This window comes from Haematobia irritans, chromosome 4, assembly GCF_050003625.1.
Source record: "Haematobia irritans isolate KBUSLIRL chromosome 4, ASM5000362v1, whole genome shotgun sequence".
NCBI classification, from domain to species: Eukaryota; Metazoa; Arthropoda; class Insecta; order Diptera; family Muscidae; genus Haematobia; species Haematobia irritans.
The window spans coordinates 148,094,189-148,113,760 of record NC_134400.1 but is presented as its reverse complement, the minus strand read 5'-3'; the positions used below and the strand labels follow the sequence as shown (position 1 = coordinate 148,113,760).

General features: G+C 33.0%; 1 protein-coding gene across 1 annotated transcript in view; it reads right to left on the bottom strand.

The window, feature by feature from the left end:
- Dscam2 (Down syndrome cell adhesion molecule 2) overlaps positions 1–19,572 on the bottom strand; it is a 210,552-nt gene that overhangs the window by 116,888 nt on the left and 74,092 nt on the right. The window contains exons 7-8 of the mRNA XM_075307282.1: positions 9,248–9,399; positions 924–1,196 (exon numbers count right to left, since the gene is read on the bottom strand). Coding sequence (XP_075163397.1) covers positions 924–1,196; positions 9,248–9,399 — 425 coding nt within the window. The remainder of the gene's footprint in view (positions 1–923; positions 1,197–9,247; positions 9,400–19,572) is intronic.

The window sequence follows — 19,572 nt, the reverse complement described above, 5'->3', positions numbered from 1 at the left end:
TTTCGAACTCAATTTCATAGGAATTAGTAATCATTTCAATTTCAAAGCTTTTTGGTCAATATTTATGTGTGTTCAGAATAAAATTTTGATGTCACTACCATACATAAGAAAAATTAATTTCTAAACCAATTATCGAAATTGTGTATTTTTATATAAATAAATAAGAGAAATACACAAATATTTAAGTTACAAAAGGTGAAATGTGTGTTATGGTTTGTAGGGGGGTATATGGTGGTTTGGATTGCATTTTTATTTTAATAACTGCATCATTTGTTTACCATTAACCAATAACGATTGTGAGTTTTCCACTTCTGCTGCTGAATTTCGTACCACACATGAGTAGTTGCCGGTATGATCAGAGCCTAGATTTTCAATGACCAGAATGCTATTGTATTGGTCCACCTGCTTCACAGACATATGATGGGTGGGATCAATAGGACGATTATCCTTGCGCCAGGCCATGGTCAACGGTAAATCACCCTTGACAACGGAACAGGTCAGTGAGGCTCGGTCGCCCATATTCAATTGTAGTTGCGATGATTGAAAGGGACTCAATTTCGGCGGTACTGTGAATTAAGGTATAGTGTTTTTGGGTTGTTGTTTGTTTTTTGTTTACATATAGTGAAAGTTAAGCAATAAAGCTTTACACAAAAAACAATAGCAGAGCTAGTAGTTGCATTGCGAAAGCAAATAATTATTTTCAGTTTTTTTTACAATAGAAAAATATAAATAATTAAAAATCAATATAGAATACAATAAAGGCGATATGAAAGAGCGATCCTTTTGCTTCGGTATTCGGTGATCCAACACTTATCTCTTGTTGATGCTGATTGAAGTTAAATATTATTTTGGTTTCTAAATTTCTTGAAAATTTTCTTATAACATTTTTGATATGTGGGGATTATCATTGGGAGTATACTAACCAATCACTGTGACTTCTCCACTACGCCGGGCACTGTGACCTTGTTTGTTGCGAGCCCAACATGTGTACACACCGGAATCAGTGTTCTTCTGTACGGGACTTATCGATAGGGATCCATCTGGTTGAACACGTTGTCGTATATCATCGGGTAATTCTCGTCCACCACGTTCCCAGTGTATCTCCTCGATGGGATAGCCAGCAACAGGACATTTTAAGTTTAATGTCTCTCCAGAGACTGCTGTTACCTTTGGAATAATTCGTATATAAGGAAGACCTGAAAAACAAAAAATAAAACAAAGCACTTTTAAATGTCTTATCATGAGCATTCCTATGTAATTTCTCTACACAGAGAAAAAATGTCCTTTCTATTGGAACGTTGTTTTAAACAAACGAAATTTGTTATAGCATATTTTCTTTAGGAGCAATTAAAATTAAAGTCATAACAAGCGATGTAATTCTTGTCATTTTTATACCCACCACCATCGAATGGAGACGGGGGTGTAATAAGTTTGTTAATCAGTTTGTAACACATCGAAATATCGATTTCCGACTATATAAAGTATATAAATTATTTTGGCTTTAAAATCCGTAGTTTTTAACTAATTTGCCTGAAATTTGAAATCAGATGTATTCTAAGACCATAAGGAGGTGTGCCGAAAATGGTGAGTATCGGTCCATGTTGTGGTATAGAACCCATATAGACCGATCTCCCGATTTTACTTCTTGGGCTTATAGAAACCGTAGTTTTTATCCAATTTGCCTAAAATTTGAAATCTAGAGGTATTCTAGGACCATAAAGAGGTATGCCGAACAAGGTGAGTATCGGTCCAATATTTTGGTATAGCCCCCATATCGACCCATCTCCCGATTTTACTTCTTAGGCTTACAGAAACCGTAGTTTTTATCCAATGTTTCTGAATTTTGAAATCAGAGGTATTCTAAGACCATAAGGAGGTGTGCCGAAAATGGTGAGTATCGGTCCATATTTTGGTATAGCCCCCATGTAGACCGATCTCCCGATTTTACTTCTTGGGCTTACAGAAACCGTAGTTTTTATCCAATTTGCCTAAAATTTGAAATCTAGAGGTACTCTAGTACCATAAAGAGGTGTGCCGAACATGGTGAGTATCGGTCCATGTTTTTGTACAGACCCCATATAGACCGATCTCCCGATTTTACTTCTTGGGCTTATAGAAACCAGGGCTGTGGAGCCGGAGTCGGAGGCTTGGAGTCGGAGCCTTGGAGTCGAAGTCTGAAGATTTTGCTGGAGTCGGAGTCGTAAAAATTTTCCTCGACTCCGACTCCGGCTAAACCAAATTTTTTAAAACACTTCCCATTTTTGTAACTAAGCAAGTTTTTACGCAAATTAATTTCCATTGCGTTATTCATTCGATCAATGTACAGCGTGATTGTAAATGAAAATCAACTTCCAATTACGGCTATCTTTTTATGTTTCCTAGAATGCTAGACTAGCAGATGGGCTGGATCGATCCATTTTAATGCCCATATCAATTTATTTGAAATATTTCGAACAATCGATATTATTTTTATTTTAAGGCCATATACATATGTGGAATATTGACAGAAAATGTTTTAAAAGTTGTTTTTTATAGAAAATTTTGTCAAAATGTTATTTCTATAAAAAGTTTTGTAAAAATTTTATTTGTATAAAAAACTTATTCAAAATTTTATTACTATAGAAATATTTTTTCTATAGAAAATTTAGTCAAAATTTTACTTCTATAGAAAATTGAGTCAAAATTTTGTTTCTATAGAATATTTTGCAAAATTTTATTATATCAATTTATTTGAAATATTTCGAACAATCGATATTATTTTTATTTTAAGGCCATATACAAATGCGGAATATTGACAGAAAATTTTTTGAAAGTTGTTTTTTATAGAAAATTTTGTCAAAATGTTATTTCTATAAAAAGTTTTGTCAAAATTTTATTTGTATAAAAAACTTATTCAAAAGTTTATTACTATTAAAATATTTTTTCTATAGAAAATTTAGTCAAAATTTTACTTCTATAGAAAATTGAGTCAAAATTTTGTTTCTATAAAATATTTTGCAAAATTTTATTTCTATAGAAAATTATGTAAAATTGTGTTTGTTACACAAAATTTTTTTCAAAATCTTATTTCTATTGATAATTTTATTTCTATAATAATTTAAGTCAAAATATTATTTCTATAGAAAATTTTGTCAAAATCTTATAATAATAGATTTTGTTTATTAGAAAATTTGGTCAAAATTTTATTTCTATACAAAATTTTGCCAAAATTTTATAGTAATAATTTTTATACCCTGCGCCACACTGTGGAACAGGGTATTATAAGTTAGTGCATATGTTTGTAACACCCAGAAGGAGACGAGATAGACACATGGTGTCTTTGGCAATAATGCTCAGGGTGGGTCCCTGAGTCGATATAACCATGTCCGTCTGTCCGTCCGTCCGTCCGTCCGTCCGTCTGTCTGTGAACACATTTTTGTGATCAAAGTCTAGGTCGAAATTTAAGTCCAATCGCCTTCAAATTTGGCACATGTTCCTAATTTGGGTCAGAATAGAACCCTATTGATTTTGGAAAAAATCGGTTCAGATTTAGATATAGCTCCCATATATATCTTTCGCCCGATATGGACTAATATGGACCCAGTAGCCAGAGTTTTATACCGATTTGCTTGAAATTTTGTACAAACATAACACTTAGTCGTATAGTCAAGTGTGCAAAATTTGATTTAAATCGGTTCCTATATATATCTTTCGCCCGATATGGACTAATATGGTCCTAAAAGCCAGAGTTTTGGCCAAATTTGGTTGAAATTTTGCACAGGGAGTGGATTTAGCATAGTAGATATGCGTGCCAAATTTGGTTGAAATCAATTCAGATTTAGATATAGCTCCCATATATATCTTTCGCCCGATATGGACTAATATGGTCCTAGAAGCCAGAGTTTTGGCTCAATTTGTTTGAAATTTTGCACTAGGAGTACAATTAGTAGAGTAGTCAAGTATGCCAAATTTTATTGAAATCGGTTAAGATTTAGATATAGCTCCCATATATATCGTTCGCCCGATTTACACTCATATCACCACAGTGGCCAATCTTTTACTCCGATTTAGTTTAAATTTTGCACAGGGAGTTGAATTAGCATTGTAGCTATGCGTGCCAAATTTGGTTGAAATCGGTTCAGATTTAGATATAGCTCCCATATATGTGTTTTTCTGATTTCGACAAAAATGGTCAATATACCAACATTTTCCTTGTAAAATCGCCACTTCTTAGTAGAAAAGTTGTAAAAATGACTTTAATTTTCCTAAACTTCTAATACATATATATCGAGCGATAAATCATAAATAAAGTTTCCTTAAAATTGCTTCAGATTTAAATGTTTCCCATATTTTTTTACTAACATTGTGTTCCACCCTAGTGCATTAGCCGACTTAAATTTTGTGTCTATAGATTTTGTCCAGATCGAGTGATATTTTAATGTATGTATTTGGGACAAACCTTTATATATAGCACCCAACACATTTGACGGATGTGATATGGTATCGAAAATTTAGATCTACAAAGTGGTGCAGGGTATGATATAGTCGGCCCCGCCCGACTTTAGACTTTCCTTACTTGTTTTTATTAGAAAAGTTGGTCAAAATTTTATTTCTATAGAAAATTTTGTCAAAATTTTATTTCTATAGAAAGTTTAGTCAAAATTTTGTTTCTGTAGAATATTTTGCAGAATTTTATTTACTACACAAAATTTTTTCTAAAATTGGATTTTTATTGATAATTTTTTCAAAATTTTATTTCTATAAGAAAGAATTGTCAAATTTTATTTCTATAGCAAATTTTCTCAAATTTTGTTTTTCTTACTGATGCTCACTGATATTCACTGCTATAAAAAATGTATTCAAAATTGTATTACAATAGAAATATTTTTTTCTATATAAAATTTAGTCAAAATTTTATTTCTATAGAAAATTTAGTCAAAATTTTATTTCCATAGAAAATTTTGCAAAATTTTGTTTGCTACACAATTTTTTTTTTAATTGTACTTCTATTGATAATTTTTTTCAAACTTTTATTTCTATAAAAAATTTTGCCAAATTCTATTTCTATAACAATTTGATTCAAAATGTTATTTCTATATATTTGGTCAAAATTTTATTTCTATAGAAAATTTAGTCAAAATTTTGTTTCTGTAGAAAATTTTCCAAAATTTTATTTCTATATAAAATTTTGCAACATTTTATTTTCTTGACAACAATTTTTCCAAAATTGTATTCAGTGAGCATACACTAAAAAAAAAAGTGAACTCTCTATTTCACTAAAGGCATATTAACTTTGTATTAGTTCATAGAATCATTATGTTTGGAAAAAGTTTATTTTAGTCAAATAATTTTTGCGTATGTTAGTTAAATGAACTAAAAAACGGGAAAAAGTTATACGCAAATAAAGCATAAAGATTTCCTAATTTCGTATTTCTTACAAAATAGTTTATTATTTCTTTACATTTGTAAATTTTACCAAAAATGTGTCCATCGTGAACTTCGTATGTCACTAAAGACATTCTTGCAATTTTTAACTCCAAGATTTCTCTTAAAACTATAAAATTTTCTTTAACTACTGAAAAAATTTAGTTATGTCTAATAAATTTTCTTGAATTTGTCGAAGAATATTTACTTATTTTTGCCATATCGGAGTGATGCCAGCGCTTGTAATACCGTTCAGTTAAAATTTTCTAAAAAAGTTCCAAATTTTCTAAAATTAATCGAATGTTATCTTTCCTGGTGGGTTCACTGTTTTTTCAGTGTACAATTTTGGAAAAATTGCTGCTAAGTCGAAAACTTGTAGAAAAGACTAAAATTTTCAAATTTTTCAATGAACGAATCATAAATTCATTTTTGCGAAATTGTCTAAACAATTATAAATATTTCCCAAATATTGCCCGAGGTTTTGTAGAAGTCTGATTTGAGATTTTATCAAAATGTAGATCTAAATACAAAGTTGTGCAGAGTATATTACAATCGGCCCGCCCGACTTTAGACTTTCCTTGCATTTTTATGTTTCGTTAAAATTGTGTTACGTCCCATAACGTTAGATTTAAATTTTAAGTACATAGATTTTGTAGAAGTATGTACAATTTTATCTAAATCGATTCAGATTCAAATTCATGCATATGGAAATATAAACCTTTATATAGCTCGCAACAAATTTAAAGGATTTGAGATAGTATCAATAATTTTGGTCCACAAATACATATACTGTTGGTATCTTCTCATGTTATGATGGGTATTTATATCATTATTTTATTTATTAAACATTGCCCTAAATTTGAAATATAGAGTTCAATTGGCATCTAATGTGAAATTAAGACCTTTTTGGCACTCATAATGCACCCTAAAATTTGAAATCTAGAGGTACTCTAGAACCATAAAGAGGTGTGGCGAAAATGGTGAGTATCGGTCCATGTTTTGGTATAGACCCCATATAGAACGATCTCCCGATTTTACTTCTTAGGCTTATAGAATCCGAAGTTTTTATCCAATTTGCCTAAAATTTGAAATCTAGAGGTATTCTAGGACCATAAAGAGGTGTGCCGAATATATTGTGTTTCGGTACAGTTTTTGATATAGCCCCCTTATAAACCGGGCCTCCGATTTGGGGTCTAGATTCTAGAACTACAATTAGATGTGCTGAATATTGTGTGTATCCCTCCATGTTTTTGGCATAGCCCCCATTAGACCGATCTCCCTATTTAACTCTTATGGTATGTAGAAATGGTAGTTTTTATGCGATTTGCCACAAATTGAAAATATACTGGCATTTTAGACCCACAAAAAAGTGTATATGATTTAGTTTTTATCGGTCCATTTAGTAAGGCCTTCATATACACCGATTTCAGATCTTGAGGAAGGTGCACTGATTACTGATTATGATCCAGATTTTACCTTTCATAATCATTTAATTAATACGAGTAAAAATCTACAGATTTTAGATTTTAAATCAAGGCGTTATTTCATAATTTTCGTACACACTTATAAGAGATGTTTATGAGATCTCTAAAGCTCAAACAAAAATGGTTCTTATAAATCCAGAATCTGATATGGTCTTCATAGGTAAAATCTTTACATTTATTTTCGGGAAGCGTTCTAGTTGAACAGATCTGCTTGGGAAAATATATGTCATCAAACCCCTTGAAATTTTCAAAGGAAATTATTATATTTGATTCATGGTGGTGGGTATATAAGATTCGGCCCGGTCGAACTTACTGCTGTATCAACTTGTTATTTCCTTTTAAAGAACATTTGTTCAGCGTCAAACGAAAGCATCGAAAATAAATTATTTATTCACTGTATAGATAGAGGACTTTTTGTTTCCAGAACTTGTGGTAGGTCCTAACGTTGTGATGCTTTAGTCTAATTTTCCGAACTTTTTGGGGACTTTTTACACCGAAAAAAACTAAACTGTTTTATAGGAAGAATAAACTAACTCGTACGAAAATTGAACTAAATTTTGCTACAAATTTTGAGAGATTTCCCCAAAGCGTTGTTAAAACCAGGAAAATTTTATGCCCTGTTGTACTTTTTAACTACACTAAAAAAAAAAGCATACTCGGTTCCAAAGATTTTGTCTTTTCTTTAAAAAATTTGGTATTGATTCCGAGCCAAAGAAGCGGAGAATACAAGTAAGGATACTTTTAAGACACAATTCTCTTTTAAAATCGGGTTTTGTGTACTTGCTTCTAGGAAGCAAATTTTAATTTTTCGCTTTCTCAGCTTTTTTTCTTCATATGCTATCAAAGTCCTTTAAAAAAGAGTTAACGGCAACTTTATTTTCCAAATTAGGACTCGACTTCCAGTAGAAATTGTGCTATGTTTGAAGTAAAAAACTTCTTTAAAATAAAGTTTTGAAAAACATGTCCTATATTTGAACGATTTTTTGCTTTGTAGTCAAGATGCAAAAAGACAACAAATTTAAAGACAATTTCATTAAATTTAAATAATTTTTCTGAATTATTAAAGTCAAGTTTACCTTAGCCTATAAATTTTTTCTTTCATGTTAAGATACCCATTTTTAAGTCAAATCACTTAATTATAAGGACAATTCGACTTCGTTGAAAAGTTTATCGACTTTTGGACAAGGAAAATAACTTTATTTTAGAGAAATGCGTCTTCTATGCTAAGCAAAATTTGTATTCATATTTTAAAGACATGAAATCTTTGACCTCACGACAATATTTTTTTCAGTGTACAGTTCACGAAATTACACCCTCTAATATCATGACTATTTTAACCATACAGTAGTTCATTCTTACTATTTTTGGGAATTGTACGAATTCCCAAAAATAGTAAAGCAAATTTGCATTTGCTTTAGTTCATATTGAATTTATGTGTACGGTCATTGAACTTTATACTCACGTTTAGTTCATAAAATATTTGAGACTTACTTAAAAAACGAATATTTCATTGGGCTGTGGAAAATTTCGCAAAAAGTAATAAAATTTAACTATGAATTGCGTATAAACTTCTACTAAAGACTGTCATCCAGAATCGAATTACTTGGGTTGTGGTAATACTTGCCAATGGCAAAGTATCTTAAAACTCCTTAACATAGTCTTATAAATTGGAAGTTAGTCCATCTTAAATTGGAAATTTTAGTAGTCGTTAAAACGCTTTCGAAGGACTTCGATAGCACATGAGGAGAAAAGCAGTAAAAACGAATGAATTCAAATTTGTTTCCTACTATCAATTACGCAAATCTAAAATTTAGAAGAGAATTGTGTCTTAAATGTATCCTTACACCAATGCTTTGCTTCTTTGGTTCGGGATCAATACCAAAATCATTAGTCTAAAGACATAATCTTTGGAACCGGGCAAGCAATTTTTTCAGTGCAGTAGCTTTGGAAATATAACATAAGACTCCAACGATATCGATTGAAAAAATACGAAAGACTTTTTAGTTTATTTACACACAAAAAAATATTATAATTTTTGAGCTAACAATAAATTGTTGTTACAGAAAATTTTGAAGTTCAACTAAATTTTTGTTGATATAACAAAATGTTTGTTGATATAACAAAATTAGTTGCTAAAGTGACTAAAATCGTAATTGTATTTACAAAATACGTTCTTAGCTCAAATTTAAACATAATTTTAATTGTATTGACAATCAAATTAATTGATATTTTTTTGTGTGTAATATTTCATAGATGGATATTAAAAATTCTAATGTCTCCAACTCGATGCGCCAATAACATAGGGAAGCAATTTTGCAGTTCCATGTTTTGCAATCAAAAAAAAAAAAAAAACTACTTACCATAAATATTTAAACGAGCAGCATGTTGAACACGACCAGCACGATTCTCAGCTGTACAAGCGTATTCTCCACCATCTTCAACCATCACATGGGTAATGTTAACATGGCTGATAACATCACCGTGTACCGTAATGTATTGGCCAATCATAAATCTAAAATGAAAAGCATAAATACAAATAGTGTAATTAATATTTAAAATTACTTTGTTAAGACACATAATTATAGTTAATTCCAAAATCATTTAAATTGTACAACTCCAAATAGAATATCTTGCAAGACAACTAAAGAATCCATTTCTCCTCGAGAATGCAATTATTACGAAATCAAAGCCATCTCTTTTTGATAGCACTGCACGGACGAAAAAGACTGTTTTTTCTATGTTTGGATGTAAAAATTATATGTTTCGAATACAAATTTTTTAACACAATAGTTTTAAGTACAAGCATATAATGTTCATAAACTAGCATAACATCTTTGGGGCATATATGTTAATATGTTAGAACATATTATGTTTGGGACATAAAATGTTTGTAAATATAATATGCTTAGATGCAAACATATATTAATTTGGGAGTAGCCTATAAACAGACCTAGAGAGTATGTTCAAGTAAAATAATGGAAGTAACCAATTGGCGCCTTAAAAATATATCCATACATAGAAAATTTCCTTAAAATTTTTTACTACCAGTGTATGCCCTAAGGTGAAACATAATATGTTTGAACAATACAAACAATATTTTGTTTGGACCAATCCTGAAAATATAAATGCTTGAAGCAAAATGTGTTTGGCGTATATGTTACAGAAGCGATTTTTTTTTTGAGGATTTTTATACCCTCCGCCATAGGATGGGGGGTATATTAACTTTGTCATTCCGTTTGTAACACATCGAAATATTGCTCTAAGACCCCATAAAGTATATATATTCTGGGTCGTGGTGAAATTCTGAGTCGATCTGAGCATGTCCGTACGTCCGTCCGTCCGTCTGTTGAAATCACGCAAACTTCCGAACGAAACAAGCTATCGACTTGAAACTTGGCACAATTAGTTGTTATTGATGTAGGTCGGATGGTATGGAAAACAAGTAAGGAAAGTCTAAAGTCGGGCGGGCCGACTATATTATACGCTGCACCACTTTGTAGATCTAAATTTTCGATACCATATCACATCCGTCAAATGTGTTGGGGGCTATATATAAAGGTTTGTCCCTAATACATACATTTAAATATCACTCGATCTGGACAGAATTTGATAGACTTCTATAGATACACCCTCAAAAAAAATCGCTTCTTTAACATATGTTCCAAACATATTTTGCAGGAAGCACATATATTATTGGATACTGCCGAAACATTAATATGTTTGTTTTATGTGAACATATTATATGTTTAGAAGCATTTTGAGGCCAAAAATATCATATGCTTGGAATTTTTCCCAAAGACGATTGTGCTCATTGCCTAACATACTCGTAATTTTCACTTCCACGAATTTTTTTAGTTCTTGGCACCTTTTTCTGTAATACAAATAATGTTGAAGAAATTATTAAATTTTATAATTTTTTTTTTTTTAATTTTACCTTTCGCCTGGACGTAGAATCGAACCGAGGACCATACAGTTTGTAAGTCAACACACTATCCACTGGGCTACGTAGCTGTTATAGTCACCAGTAGACAATTATCGTTATAAGTTACATTTATATAACATAGTTTGCCTTTTACTTTTCTTTAATAATTCATTTTAAAGAAAATAAACTTTTTCAATTATTTTAGCTGCAAAACTCAAACTTAATGTCCGCTTTTATATTTGAAGGTGTCCGTCAACTCCTCTTGGACTACCTATTAATAAAGAGGAACTAAACTTTGTTTTTATACATTTTACGGTTTAATTTTTCACTATTTCCTCCTTTTTTCATTTTACTGTCCCAACTCTAAAAAGAGTATAGTACCCTTTCGTTATTTTTATGAAGATCCCTTTGTAATTTTTGTATATTTTCCACCGTCTTTTTTTTAATTTCCTTTGCCTGTATATTTTGACATACTCCTCGTACGTTCCGATTTCTTTTAACGAACCAAGAAAAAATTGTGCCCATAATGCCAAAATGATAAACAAAACACATGTCCACACATACATAAAATGCTGTTCTCAAGGCAAAAACCGATGCTGTTTTTTTTCGAATGTCTATTTTCTTGGTTCCGAATGTCTATTCTCCTTACTCCGAACACTCATTCTAATATTCAAATTAAATAATATTTAGACTTAAGCATATAAAATTTTTGGCCTTATCATAAAACAGTTTTCCGAAACAACATACAAGCGGTTTCACAGAAATTGTCCTCTTTTGATTCTCTCGCTGTGTTATGTTGATATCTTCCGTCAACCCTCCCGGTTTGGATCTCTATTTCTTTCTCTATACTCTCTCTGTCGCTCTCTGAATAAAATATTACAACATATATATGTTTACTCGAAATTTGTAAATTCATATATGTTTACATTCACATATAATATTTTTATGAAACATTCATGCACCAAACATAATATATTCTACCATATTAACATATGTGTCCCAAACATTTACTGTTAGTTGAGGAACATTACAGGTTTGCACTTAAATATATTGTGTTTAAAAATTGTGCCCGAAACACATTTTGTTTATGTCAGAACATATGAAAATCATATTTTTCTAACAGTGTAGAATCTATAGACTCAAAATTTAAGTCGGCTAATGCACTAGGGTGGAACACACTATTAGTAAAAAAATATGTGAAACATTTAAATCTGAAGCAATTTTAAGGAAACTTCGCAAAAGTTTATTTATGATTTATCGCTCGATATATATGCATTAGAAGTTTAGGAAAATTAGAGTCATTTTTACAACTTTTGGACTCAGCAGTGGCGATTTTACAAGGATGTTTTACGAAATCAGAAAAACATATATATGGGAGCTATATCTAAATGTGAACCGATTTCAACCAAATTTGGCACGCATAGCTACAGTGCTAATTCTACTCTCTGTGCAAAATTTCAACTAAATCGGAGTTAAAAATTGGCCTCTTTGGTCATATGAGTGTAAATCGGGCGAAAGCTATAAATGGGAGATATATCTAAATCTGAACCGATTTCAACCAAATTTGGCACGCATAGTTACAATGCTAATTTTACTCCCTATGCAAAATTTCAACTAAATCGGAGCAAATAATTGGCCTCTGTGGGGAAATGAGTGTAAATCGGGCGAAAGCTATATATGAGAGCTATATCTAAATCTGAACCGATTTGGCTGATATTTTGCAAGTTTTTCGAGACCCATAAAATATTCGGATATACGGAATTTGAGGAGGATCGGTTGATATACACGCCAATTATGACCAGATCGGTGAAAAATATATAAGGCAGCTATAACTAAATCTGAACCGATTTTTTCCAAAATCAATAGGGATCGTCTTTGGGCCGAAACAGGACCCTATATCAAATTTCAGGACAATCGGACTAAAACTGCGAGTTGTACTTTGCATACAAAAATACATCAACAGACAGACAGACAGACGGACATCGCTAAATCGACTCAGAATTTAATTCTAAGCCGATCCGTATACTAAAAGGTTGGTCTATGATTACTCCTTCTTGGCGTTACATACAAATGCACAAACTTATTATACCCTGTACCACAGTAGTGGTGAAGGGTATAAAAATTGGCCTCTGTGGTCATATGAGTGTAAATCGGGCGAAAGCTATATATGGGAGATATATCCAAATCTAAACCGATTTCAACCAAGTTTAGCACGCATAGTTACAATGCTAATTCTACTCCCTGTGCAAAATCTCAGCTAAATCGGGCGAAAGGTATATATGGGAGATATATCTAAATCTGAACCGATTTCAACCAAATTTGGCACGCATGGCTACAATGCTAATTCTACACCCTGTGCAAAATTTCAACTAAATCGGAGTTAAAAATTGGCCTCTGTGGTCATATGAGTGTAAATCGGGCGAAAGCTATATATGGGAGCTATATCTAAATCTGAACCGATTTCAACCAAATTTGGCACGCATAGCTATAATGCTAATTCTACTCCCTATGCAAAATTTCAACTAAATCGGAGCAAAAAATTGGCCTCTGTGGTCATATGAGTGTAAATCGGGCGAAAGCTATATATGGGAGATATATCCAAACCTGAACCGATTTCAACCAAATTTGGCACGCATAGTTACAATGCTAATTCTACTCCCTGTGCAAAATTTCAACTAAATCAGAGTTAAAAATGGGCCTCTGTGGTCATATGAGAGTAAATCGGGCGAAAGCTATATATGGGAGATATATCCAAATCTGAACCGATTTCAACCAAAATTGGCACGCATAGTTACAATGCTAATTCTACTCCCTATCCAAAATTTCAACTAAATCGGAGCAAACAATTGGCCTCTGTGGGGAAATGAGTGTAAATCGGGCGAAAGCTATATATGGGAACTATTAGGACAATCTGACTAAAACTGCGAGCTGTACTTTGCACACAAAAATACATCAACAGACAGAGAGACAGACGGACAGACAGACAGACAGACGGACATCGCTAAATCGACTCAGAATTTAATTCTAAGCCGATCCGTATACTAAAGGTTGGTCTATGATTACTCCTTCTTGGTGTTACATACAAATGCACAAACTTATTATACCCTGTACCACAGTAGTGGTGAAGGGTATAATGAGCCATATCGGTCCACATATACCTATACCCCCATATAAACGGACCCCCAAATGTGGCTTGCGATTGCTCTAAGATAAGCAAATTTCATCCGATCCGGCTGAAATTTAGTGCACGGTGTTAGTATATGGTCTTTAACAACCATGCAAAAATTGGTCCATCTCGGTCCACCTTTATGTATAGCCCCCATATAAACGGACCCCCAAATTTGGCTTGCGATTGCTCTAAGAGAAGCAAATCGTTCCGGCTGAAATTTGGTACATGGTGTTAGTATAAGGTCTCTAACAACCATGCAAAAATTGGTCCACATCGGTCCATGATTTTATATAGCCCCCATATAAACCGATCCCACGATTTGGCTTGCGGAGCCTCTTAGAGAAGCAAAATTCATCCGATCCGGTTGAAATTTTGTACGTGGTGTTAGTATATGGTCTCTAACAACCATCCAAGAATTGGTCCATATCGGTCCATAATTATATATAGCACCCATATCAATCGATCCCCAGATTTGTCCTCCGGAGCCTCTTGGAAGAGCAAAATTCATCCGATCCGGTTGAAATTTGGAACATGGTGTTAGAATGTGGTCTCTAACAAACACGCAAGAATTGGTATATATCGGTCCATAATTATATATAGCCCCCATATAAATCGATCCCCAGATTGGATCTCCGGAGCCTCTTGGAGGAGCAAAATTCATCCGATCTGGTTGAAATTTGCAACGTGGTGTTAGTATAAGGACGCTAATAACCATGCCAAAATTGGTCCATATCGGTCTATAGTTATATATAACCGATCCCCAATCACACATAAATTGGTCCATATCGGTTCATAATCATGGTTGCCACTCGAGCCAAAAATAATCTACCAAAATTTTATTTTTATAGAAAACATTGTCAAAATGTTATTTCTATAGAAAATTTTGTCAAAATTTTATTTCTATAGAAAATTTTGTAAAAAGTTTATTTCTATAGAAAATTTTGTCAAAATTTTATTTCTATAGAAAATTTTGCCAAAATTTTATTTCTATAGAAAATTTTGTCAAAATTTTATTTCTATAGAAAATTTCTTCCAAATTTTATTTCTATAGAAAATTTTTTTCAAATTTTATTTCTATAGAAAATTTTTTCCAAATTTTACTTCTATAGAAAATTTTTTTCAAATTTTATTTCTATAGAAAATTTTTTCCAAATTTTACTTCTAGTAGTAGTAGTAGTAATATTTCCTTTATTATTAGAATCAAATTTTACATTTTCAGAGATCAATAATTAATTTAATTTTTATAAATTTTACATTCTCACAATATTTAATATACATTAGTAAATTGGTAAATTGAAGAAAATATTTATCTGATACTTATGACAATGGCGTGAAGCCGTCTGTCATTTTGGTGCTTTACTAAATTTCATTTTTCTATTTATTTTGCAATGTTTGTCTTAAATACAATGTGTACTAGTTAATTATTCAGGCAAATTCAATTATAAGGAATGTCCTATATCTTAGTGCCTCTTGAACATATGAACTTATATTATTCCAGTTGGCATATACCTCTCCGTTCAAAATATCAATTAATTCAGTTTGACTTAAAATTGAAATGCAGAAGATTTTCTTCCTGCTGTGTATTGCAAAGGGAGCAGTTTTTATTCTCCAGTGAACTAAACTTATTCGCGTTTAGTCCAAGCAAGTCGCACCTTGTTTTCATAATTGTTGTAATTAACGTCTGATGATTTTCGTCATTCATATAACTTTCTCCCACGTGAAAGTTCAGAAACTTGTAGAACCTGGTGCAACTTGCTTTAGCCAAGATTGCCATCTCATCAACCCGTTTCTCTTTCAACCTTCTTAGCACATACATTCCATTATTCATCCAATCCATCTCTGGTGTATCGATTTCAAATTTGCAGTTGAATTCATTTGCTATATCATTTATGCTCTTTGCCCAGAATATATTTCTTGACAGTATCTGCAATGACAACATATGAGGAAGTCTGTTTCGATGCATTCTGAATATTGTTTTGTGTATATATTTCATATGGAGCTCCAAGCAAACGAAATGACCATCATCAGTATTTGTTTCCAAACTGATCGCATAATTAGGTATGAAATCAGGAAGTTTTAGTATGCGCTTTATAAAATACCTCTGTAGCTTATCCACTTCATCAAAATTGCTATAACCCCAAATTTGAGCAGCATAAGTTTGAATTGATCTACAAATTGCTTGATACAGCTTCCATTTGGAGCTAAGGCTCACATCATTCTTATTTAGATACTCATTCCAAGTTGAGTTGATACTACATTTCGCTATGTTGTTTCGTTTTACAATATGTTTGTGGAAGGACATTTTGGGTGTCAATGTAACTCCCAGATAAGTATATTCATTTACAATTATGACTTCTTGTTGCCGGTATGTCCAATGCTCTCTTTTGGACAGTTTTCCACCTTTTCTGAATACAACCATTTGGGACTTTGCCATGTTTACTTCCATACCCCATTGGCTGCAATATCGGTCTAGGTTATCTATCATTCTTTGCATTGTATCCACATTATCCGCTAGAATGACTAGGTCGTCGGCATACATCAATAGCCTTACATGTATTTCCCCAATATTTACACCTCCCTCAAGGCAATCATGAAGATCATTTAGGTATAAAATAAAAAAATTTTACTTCTATAGAAAATTTTTTTCAAATTTTAGTTCTATAGAAAATTTTTTCCAAATTTTAGTTCTATAGAAAATGTTGTCAAAATTTTATTTTGTCAAAATTTTATTTCTATAGAAACTTTAAACTTAATTATATACGTATTTAATCGGCCTTTTTATACCCTCCACCATAGGATGGGGGTATATTAACTTTGTCATTCCGTTTGTAACACATCGAAATATTGCTCTAAGACCCCATAAAGTATATATATTCTGGGTCGTGGTGAAATTCTGAGTCGATCTAAGCATGTCCGTCCGTCCGTCCGTCTGTCCGTCCGTCCGTCTGTCCGGCTGTCCGTCCGTCTGTGGAAATCACGCTAACTTCCGAACGAAACAAGCTATCGACTTGAAACTTGGCACAAGTAGTTGTTATTGATGTAGGTCGGATGGTATTGAAAATGGGCCATATCGGACCACGTTTACGTATAGCCCTCATATAAACCGATCCCCAAATTTGGCTTGGGGAGCCTCCCGGAGCAGCAAAATTCATCCGATCCGGTTGAAATTTGGTACGTGGTCTTAGTATATGGTCTCTAACAACCATGCAAAAATTGGTCCATATCGGTCCATAATTATATATAGCCCCCATATAAACCGATCCCCAGATTTGACCTCCGGAGCCTCTTGGAGGGGCAAAATTCATCCGATCCGATTGAAATTTGGTACCTGATGTTAGTATATGGTCTCTAACAACCATGCAAAAATTGGTCCATATCGGTCCATAATTATATATAGCCCCCATATAAACCGATCCCCAGATTTGACCTCCGGAGACTTTTGGAGGGGCAAAATTCATCCGATCCGGTTGAAATTTGGTACCTGATATTAGTATACGGCCTCTAAAAACCATGCAAAAATTGGTCCATATCGGTTCATAATTATATATAGCTCCCATATAAACCGATCCCCAGATTTGACCTCCGGAGACTTTTGGAGGGGCAAAATTCATCCGATCCGGTTGAAATTTGGTACCTGATGTTAGTATACGGCCTCTAAAAACCATGCAAAAATTGGTCCATATCGGTCCATAATTATATATAGCTCCCATATAAACCGATCCCCAGATTTGACCACCGGAGCCTCTTGGAGGAGCAAAATTCATCCGATCCGGTTGAAATTTAGTACGTGGTCTTAGTATGCGGTTTTTAACAACCATGCAAAAATTGGTCCATATCGGTCCATAATTATATATAGCCCCCATATAAACCGATCCCCAGATTTGACCTCCGGAGCCTCTTGGAGGGGCAAAATTCATCCGATCCGGTTGAAATTTGGTACCTGATGTTAGTTTACGGCCTCTAATAACCATGCAAAAATTGGTCCATATCGGTCCATAATTATATATAGCCCCCATATAAACCGATCCCCAGATTTGACCTCCGGAGCCTCTTGGAAGAGCAAAATTCATCCGATCCAGTTGAAATTTGGTACATGGTGTTAGTATATGGTCTCTAACAACCATGCAAAAATTGGTCCATATCGGTCCATAATTATATATAGTTCCCATATAAACCGTCCCCAGATTTGACGTCCGGAACCTCTTGGAGGAGCAAAAGTCTTCCGATACGGTTGAAATTTGGTACATTTTGTCAATATATGGCCTCTAACAGTATAGCCTAACAATATAGCCGATGACTTATTACACAAAAATTGGTCCATATCGCCAAAAATAATCTACCAAAACTTTATTTCCATAGAAAATTTTGTCAAATTTTATTACTAAATATAGAAAGTTTTGTCAAAATTTCATTTCTATAGAAAGTTTTGTCAAAAGTTTATTTCTATACAAATGTTTGTCAAAATTTTATTTCCATAGAAAATTTTGTCAAAATTTTATTTCTATAGAAAATTTTGTCAAGGTTTCATTTCTATAGAAAATTTTGTCCAAATTTTATTTCTATAGAAAATTTTGTCAAACTAGATTATATACGTATTTAATCGGCCTTTTTTTGTTTAATATATACCCCGTGTGGGCTAACTTACAATTTAGAAGACAGTGTTAAAAACTTTTACGATACCTTGCCATCGGCAAGTGTTATCGCAACCCAAGTAATTCGATTGTGGATGACAGCCTTTAGTAGAAGTTCCTACGCAATCCATGGTGGAGGGTACATAAGATTCGGCCTGGCCGAACTTACGGCCGTATATACTTGTTTAGTTTAATATATACCACGTATGGGCTATGTGGTATATATTACGGTGTTAGGAAGTTTTAAGATACCATGCCATCGGCAAGTGTTACCGCAACCCAAGTAATTCGATTGTGGATGACAGTCTTCAGTACCCTCCATGGTGGAGGGTACATAAGCTTCGGCCTGGCCGAACTTACGGCCGTATATACTTGTTTTTTTTTTTGTTGTCAGGTACGTGATTTTTCCCGACCATGTAATGGTCTCAAATCTATCATTTAAATAATAGAACATGTTTGCGGCATTTGAGAACCATTTAAATGCTTATTGCCATCATACATTTTTCTCTGCTCGAAAATTATTTTTATAAAGACAAAATACATGGTTTTCGCGACAATTACATGCTCTAGATAAGCATTGAATAGATGCGGCAACCATATCCAAACATGCTGTTTTTCTGTACGTGTAGTTGAAATAAAGAACATCCTTGGGAGGACATTTTTGGAAGTGCCTTTAAAGTTTAAAGGCTTTAGAACAATTCCATTTTTTGCTAGGTATTTATGTTAAATGTATATCAATGATTTTCAATTGTTTGTATTTATTTGGGTCTATTGTAATTTTTGCTGACGACATATTGATTTTATATCCATATGAACATGACACCATCCTCAAAATGGAGACGGAAAGGGACTTTGCACTTGCTAATGAGTATATGAGGTTAAATAGACTGGTTTTGAATACGGCGAAGACTACACCGAAAGAATTTTCTTCGTAATAAGAACGAACATTTTCGTTTAAAGTAC